A 7983-nucleotide genomic window follows, 5' to 3' on the forward strand; every position below is an offset into this window, starting at 1 on the left:
TTAGGAGCAGTTGCAGGTATAAAGTAAAGAATGGGAACGGAAAGGTTTATTTTGAAGTTTTAAGGAAGTTGAGTAAAACGTCTAATGTATATGTCAGGAAGTTTATATTTAATTATTTTTAGCTTATCCGCTACTCTCGGGGTTTTTAGCAAAAAATGAATGAAGCTGTCATATCGTGTCCGACAGTATAATATCATTATTTTGTGCCACGTTTTATACCGTCGATTCCCCTTACCTTCGTCTTTTTTCAACCCCATAATTTTCCCCGGATTCTGCGGCGCATCTGTCGTGTGCCGGGGCGCGGCGCGACGGCGCGGGGGGGTGGGGGGGGCGTCGGTCCCTGAATTGAAACAACTCACTCACTCAACTTAAGTTCAGACTTTAGTTGAACAGCTGACCTACAAGAGACATGTCGGACCTACAGTTCGAAATTTTATCAGAATGTTCAGACTTTTCAGAGTATTGTGTTCCACCAGTTTTTGACCTACCACCGCCCCCGCGGCCCCCCTGGTTAGAAGATATAGATAACTGTTCAGATTTAGGACTTTGTCCCAATGATCCAATAGTGAGTACAGTTCATGATGCAGCAGAAGGGATTTTTCATAGTGTTATTACAGTAGTAGTGGCTTCCATTGCAATAGTTATATCTATCATTCTCATCGCTCTTTTTATATGGAGGTAAAATAGTTTTAAACTTTTTATTCGGATAGTGAATGCATGATTAATATCATAGATTATTTGATACATATGAAAATGTTAATTTGAAAAGTAGATCTTACTTTTTCTTTTATTCATTGTACCGATATGGGTTAATATTTAATATCAATGGATTTGTACTAATGAAAGATTTCAAGACTGAAATTCAAAGTTATCAAAACTTTTAATCACCTAACTTTTCAACTTTTATTTTCTTTGAGTTTTTTTTCATATTTGACCCTTTTTTCTGTGTCCATCGCCTTTCTTACTTCTATATATAAATTTGGCTTGTCTGTCTGTCTGTTTGTCTGTTTGTTTGTTTGTTTGTTTGTATCCAATAAACGTCAAAACGGCTGAACCGATCGGGCCCAAATTTTTTGTGGGACATCTAGGGACCCCAGGGAAGGTTTATGAATGATCAAAATTTCAAATATTTGTCTCCATCAAAATTCGATCGTCATTAAATTTTTAAAAATTTTGAAAATCCGCGAAATTTTTTGTAAAAATCCGCGAATTATTTTTGTTTTGTTTTACGATGTACACAAAGAGAACATGTTCACAACTAATTTAGAAGATGGGCGCGAAGCGCCCTCTAAGGCTAGAAAGAAGGGCGCGAAGCGCCTTGAATTTCTAGTTTAGAATATTTCAATTCCTTTTTTAAAATCTATTAAATATGTATACATATCGATGAATTATTTTGGTGGATTTTATCTCAAAATTTTGTGGATTTTCTATGTTGTACCAAATAAAAAAAGGTGTTATTTCTTGTGCAACTTGTGGGGCTTAATGAACTTAATATAAGGAGGAGGTAAAATTTAGCGACATCATTGGTGCTACTTTGTGACATCCTAGCTCCTCTGGTTTTGATTTTACGCAAACATATATAAAAGCAAAATTATTTGGTCACATATTAAAATTAAAAACATTCATGTTCTTTTTATTACCTCTTCAATTAAAAAAGATATGATTAAAAACATATGAGATTTACATCTTACGTGAAATTTACTATATCTACCCTAATCTTTACATTAATCTCCTTACCTCTCCTTTCTTTCCCCTGCTTCTATAAATTGCTCAGTTCATAAATCCCGTGATATATCCGAGTTAAACCGATGGAACCATGTACATCAAAATACGGAAGAAAGAATGGAAGGCGGAATTTTATGGGGATTACCATTTCCTAATGATGGGGTAGAGATCCCATGGTTTCTTTAAACTTTTCTATTATTTAATCTTAATCATAATTTTTTAAACATGTAAAATGACATTTGTTTTGAAATTTACTTTTTTAAAATGTTTTAACCCCTATTTGTAAGTTTGTAAGGGCGTGTAATGCCTACCTATTATGCGTTTCTTTGAATAGGCCAACGCCCCTATTTAGTGAAAATTGAAAAAACATTCCTACCAGAACTAGAACATTTTTAATCATACAAATGGTGTATTTTTTCCATAAAAAATTATATCAAGAAAAATAGTATTTAAAAAAAACGTTTTTTCACAACTTTTGTTAAATCAGTACTTTGTAAGCCCTTTTTTATGATTTTTCTATTTTTTTTGGGGNCAAAAATAGTTTTCAAACTAGTTTTTTAATGGTCGGTAAACAATACTTAATTGTTGGGAAAAGAATAGTTTTCTTTGCAAATGAGAAAAGTATGATTTCGTAAAAACAATTGGATTCTCAGAATATGCTTTTATATTCCCATTTGAGTCAAATAATCCTATAGCCTATTCAACTTTTTTCCTATATCATCGACTTTATGATATTCTTTATTTCGTTATCCAATGTACCTTTTTACTACTTATTATGTATCCTATATATATATATATATCTTAATTCTTTTATTTGTTAATCCTGGTTGTGTCTAACTTTAACCCTGTATACTACTAAATCTTAATCCTAATATCTTTTAATCCTATAATATACTAATCAATAATTTCATGATTGTACCCTCCCCAGACCAATATAATATATATAATATACTACTACCTTTTAATCCTGTATAGTACTGATATCTTTTAATCCTGTATTCTATTATTTTTTTATCCTATTCTCCTGATACTCCTGATATAAAACCACATCTTAATCCTTTATTCTTTTTATTCCATCTGTATCCTTTAATTGTGTATCTTGGGTCTCATTAAGTCTTTCTCCTGTACCCATTTAATCCTTTCCATTCTTTTCCCTCCCACTTTACTGCATTATAATGGCTTTGTATTCTTTTGTTGTCAATGTTTAAATTTGATTCTTTTTCACATTAAAGTCATTCTTCTCTCTTCCTTGTAATAAAGCAGGGGGAACTGCATCCAGTAGTGCCAACACTAGCAGGACCTTAATATATTCTCTTTCATCTAACTCTCAAAGGGTTGAGATTGTATCTTTATAAAGAAGAATAGTTTTTTATTCCAATGTATGACATGTTGATAAAAGTAAATTTTCATGAAAACTTTCGCAAATATTTTTAGAGATTATTTCTCTTTTTCCCAATCACCACCAGTTTTTTTTGTTAATTCAAATAATTCTGAAACACAATTTTTCTAAATATTTATCCTTCTTCTGTTTCAGGCATCGACGACGAGTGAGACGAAACCTTGGCTTTCTATCGGAAAAGGGTGTGGATGAAAACCAACCCTGTGGAAACCAAACAGTTTATCATGCTAAAAGATTAAACCATTACAGTAACAATCTCCTGGTGGAATCCCAGGAGAAGAATAACTTTCCAACCTTGATCATTGCCGGAGTTCCGTTCCAGGTTGTGAGACGGGAGAGTGCAAACCTCTCCGATAGGACGGAGACAACGTCTGCTCCGATATATGAGACAATAGAAGATACTCAATATATTGGAGGAGTGGAGAGAGTTTATGCTCAGTTAGAAAACCTCTGTGATAGTAAATGTGAATGTGTTCCTAGAAATGAAAAGATCGGAACAATCAATCTTCAAAACTCTTTTCGACAAGTTAAGTCAGGACAGCAATTAAACCCATATATTCATTCTATATCTTCATCAAACCTAGGACACGAGGATACATATTCTCTCCAGTATTCAGAACCTATTGGAGGAATTCGTCCTAGTCCTGGACACCGCCTGGTTCAGGTTCGGGGAGATCCTGCCGAGGTTCTCCAGGTCTACATGAAGAGGCGGGAACTAGAAAATAGCTCAGGGTTCCAAAGCATTCGGAGAGGACGGGTTCCTGGTAAAGCACCTACCCTGAGCAGGTTTAAACCTGGTTCTAGTGTGACGTGATATTAAGTTTTCAAGATACACAAAATATCCTAGTCAGACATCTATAAAACATCTTTATTTAAGAATGAAAAATAAAAGAAAGAAATTTTGACATGTTTAGTTTACAGACCGTGTAACATACATCATATGAAGAAGAGAAATTTGCAAATGGATTTTATGATAAAATTTAAACCCTTGAACAGAACAAAATTTCCAGATGTAGTTTGTAAAGACTTAAGTCGATAAATTAAATTCTCTATGCCCCCCCCCCCCTTGTGTATGTTTACAAATACCCGGGTTTGTTATGAAGATATTAAGCTGGGTGCTATCTGCCTGTCATTTTCATGCCATTAGTCAGATGACTTAATTTTCACAATACCTTTCCCCTCCAACCAGTCATACCACCCCTTTAATACCGGGGGGGAGCACCTCCCCTCCCCTCATCATGATAATGTTACCCTTTCACAATAATGTAGAGAACGCTCTACTGGTTCCGTTTCCGGCCAATCCAAGATAGATAGATAGATCCCTGTATAGTCATGTGATATACCTAGAGGGGTAGAAAGCAAAAGGTCTGGTTAGAATAGTTTCAGGGAGGGGAGGGGGGGGGGGGTTAGGACAGGTCAGAGTGTAAAGGTGAGAAGGGGGATGTATTTGCAATGATAAATTACCATCATGTTGCTATCCTAAATTTACCTGTACATAGAAACCATTCATATTTACGGAACTTTGGAATTCAAACCCCAAGTTTTTCTTAATTCCCTGGAACCCTGATTTACTTAAATCTAATGGAACAATGGCCTGTTGTTGCTTAACACCCTTGCACCCCCCTCCCCGTCTTTTGAAACCCCCTGAAACTAATAATATTATTATCCTAAACTATATTTGAGATAATTAGATAAGTAGGAAAGGGATTGAAGAGAACTGTCTCAATTTGATTTATGGTTGCATCGATTAACCGTAATTACAATTTCAGTTATTTCCCTCATTTAGTTAAACGCAGAGCTGCTAAATACTGTTCAGCTGACATAATTAGACGAAATAAAGATATATCTGGGAAATGTCGATACAGAAAATACAAGTTGTTAAAACAGGGGATGGTAACTTTTAATTACGAAACTAACTTTAATCGAGATCTTTCTCTCATTAGTCAAGAATTTTGAGATTTAAAGAGATATGAACTAATTGCGATTATTTTCTACCAAAAAAAAAATAACTAGAATAAACTTTTGGATTTGAAATAGCTAACCTACACCCTTTCAGAAACTTTTGATTCCAGAGCTTAAAGGGACTGTAAGCGTAATTTTAAGTGGCCCTCCATTTAAAGGTGACAATGCTTGATGTACAGCAGTACCTTTTAAGCCTTAGTCTAATCAAAAATGTGGAAGATACCATCGTTTTTCTAACTCGAAAAGTAATTAATTTGTGTGAGTTTGTCTTATGATCAAGATGCGCAAGCCATTTTCGCATAGAATCCGCAAATAAAATTAAACAGTTTAAAGAAACAAAACATTGCTATCTAATGCAAAAGCAAACTTGATCAGACTAAGCCTTTCATGGTACCGTTGTAAATCGGGCATTGCCATCTTAGCCCCGGAGTGTTACTTGAAAATATGTTTACAGTTCCTTAAAAAGTTTGACCAATGGAAATTTTAATCTCTTTTAATCACTACATTGTTTATTCCCCTTGTTAATCTTCTTCTTCACATATCTTCATTTCTTTTTTCTTCTTTTACGACTGAATTAAAACTTGTTCTCCGTCTTTTCTGACCCTAACCAACCTATCCCTCACTTCTTCTCTTTATTTTTCATAAACTCTTAACTTAAACTCTTTCTCCTTCTTCTTCGATCTAACTTCATCGCTTTCTCCTTCTTCTCCGACCTAACTTCCTATCTTTCTCCTTCTTCTCCGACCTAACTTCAACTCTATCTCCTTCTTCTCCGACCTAACTTCAACTCTTTCTCCTTCTTCTCCGACCTAACTTCAACTCTTTCCAATTCTTCTTCGACCTAACTTCCTATCTTTCTACTTCTTCTCCGACCTAACTTCAACTCTATCTCCTTCTTCTCCGACCTAAATTCAACTTTTTCTCCTTCTTCTCCGAACTAACTTCAACTCTTTCTCCATCTTCTCCGACTTAACTTCAACTCTTTCTCCTTCTTCTCCGCTCCAACTTCATCTCTTTCTCCTTCTTCTCCAACCTATCTTTATCTCCTAATTCTCCGACCTAACTTTGCCTCTTTCTCCGTGTTTTCCGACCTGTAACTTCACCTCTGTTCTCCTAATGATGGTATGACTGGACAGGTGGTATCTCTCTAATCTCCTGATGATCAGTTTATTACTGTTATCAATCCCTGGTCAATTCACAGTAGTAATCATCAGATAAACACCTGCAATCCCACCCATACTCTTGTCAACCCATTCCTTACACTCCTCAATCTTACCTTGCTATTATCAAACTTTCCTTACTCTCCTTAGCTCCTTCTTTATCTCTTTTCAAACCCTACCTTACTCTCCCCCTTATATACTCTCCTCAAACCTCTTTTTACTCTCTTCAGCCTTTCCTTACTTTGTTAACCTTCCTTATCTCCTCAATCTCTTCCTTATCTCTTCAACCCCTGCCTTACTCTTCTCACTTTCTTTCTTATCTCCTCTATCTCTTAGTCTCATCAGACCTTCCTGACTGTGCTCAATTACGTTCTTACTTTCCTCATCCCCTTCTTTGCTATCCTCAATATTTCCTTACTCTCCTCTACCCCTTCATTAATTTCCTCAAACAATCTTACTCCTCAACCTGACTGTCCTCGATCAATCCTTTGGTTTACCACTTCTCACCCTCCTAAAACATTCTTTACTCTTCTCAACCCTTCCTTACTCTTCTCAACCCTTCTTTCTCCCCCCTCCCTTTCCTTACTCTCCGCAACCCTTTCTTTACACCCCAAACCTTTTCTTTACTCTCCTTAACCCTTTCTTACTCATCTAAACCCTTCCTTACTCCCTTCAACCCTTCCTTACTCCCTTCAACCCTTTCTTACTCTTCTCAACCCTGCCTTACTCCCCTTAACCCTTCCTTACTTTCCAAAACACTTCTTTACTCCCACCTTTCATTACTCTCCTTAACCTTTCCTTACTCTTCTTAAACCTTCCTTAATCTCCCCAACCCTTTCTTTTCTCTCTTCAGCTCTCAATAACCATTCCTTACTTTTGTTTCATCCTTCCTTACTCCATTCAACACTTTCTTACCTTATGATGTTCTTTGATAAGAGACCTTATCTAGAACTGCTTCTTAATAACATAAATTTTGTCTGTACATGGATAAAACTGTCCTTTCTTGCTAGGTTTTCAAAAAACTTCCCTCTCTTCAATCATGCATTTCCCCATATTGTTCAGAGTTCATCCAATTAGTTCCTGTTCCTCATATATGTATTATGTATCTCAAGTACTAAGTAGTAAGTTACTCTCTCCTAAATGCATGGTTTAAGTTTAAATCTGTTTGTTCTGGTTTTTACAAAAAGAATGCAAGGGTTGAGTTTATATGCGCAAATGGTTTAAGAATGGTTTGTCTGGTTGTGCAACCCTTCTCCTGGTGCAGAGAAGTACTGGGTCGAACTAGACCAGCACCCCTTACACAAGAATAGCGTGGGTGAAATTAGTTTCCTCTGGTTCTGCATGTTGATCCAGATAATTGAGAGTAGACCACCCAAATTCTAGACAAGGAGTAGGGGGAGGTGGGATTATACAAAGAGAGGAAGTCTAAAACATAGAACAAGGAACAAAAAGTAATTTAAACTAAAAGATATAAACGATAGGAAAATATTACATACATAAGTCTTATCTTATCCTAACTCTGAGTCCTTCCAACCCCTTCTTTTGCTCTGCAGTCAGGCGCGTACACAGGATTTTAGCCAGGGGGGGGCAAGATTTCGCGCGAAGCGCGAAAAAAAAATTTTTGCCCCCCCCTGGAATTGTTTTGTTCAAAAAGTCAATTAACACCATAAAAATACACCAAAAAGACTACATTTTTGGGTGTTACTAACCTTACAGAGTCTAATAAAGCAAATGATT

At 36.0% G+C, this 7983-nt stretch overlaps 1 protein-coding gene across 1 annotated transcript; it reads left to right on the top strand.

Annotated features, from left to right (window-relative positions):
- The first annotated feature begins 364 nt into the window (after nt 1-364).
- Nucleotides 365-4029, top strand: LOC111718288 (uncharacterized). The gene is made up of 2 exons (XM_023493834.1): nt 365-678; nt 3260-4029. Exons 1-2 carry the CDS (start codon nt 410-412, stop codon nt 3936-3938), a joined length of 948 nt encoding a protein of 315 aa, XP_023349602.1. The 5' UTR covers nt 365-409; the 3' UTR covers nt 3939-4029.
- The last annotated feature ends 3954 nt before the right edge of the window (nt 4030-7983 follow it).

The sequence above is a fragment of the Eurytemora carolleeae genome, unplaced genomic scaffold (assembly GCF_000591075.1).
Source record: "Eurytemora carolleeae unplaced genomic scaffold, Eaff_2.0 scaffold36, whole genome shotgun sequence".
Taxonomy (NCBI): domain Eukaryota; kingdom Metazoa; phylum Arthropoda; class Copepoda; order Calanoida; family Temoridae; genus Eurytemora; species Eurytemora carolleeae.

Bases quoted from the DNA above. Each gene is read 5' to 3' on its own strand.
- LOC111718288 (XM_023493834.1), top strand. From the start codon at position 410: ATGTCGGACCTACAGTTCGAAATTTTATCAGAATGTTCAGACTTTTCA. The intron at 679-3,259 runs GTAAAATAGTTT...CTTCTGTTTCAG, and splicing joins ATCGCTCTTTTTATATGGAG to GCATCGACGACGAGTGAGAC.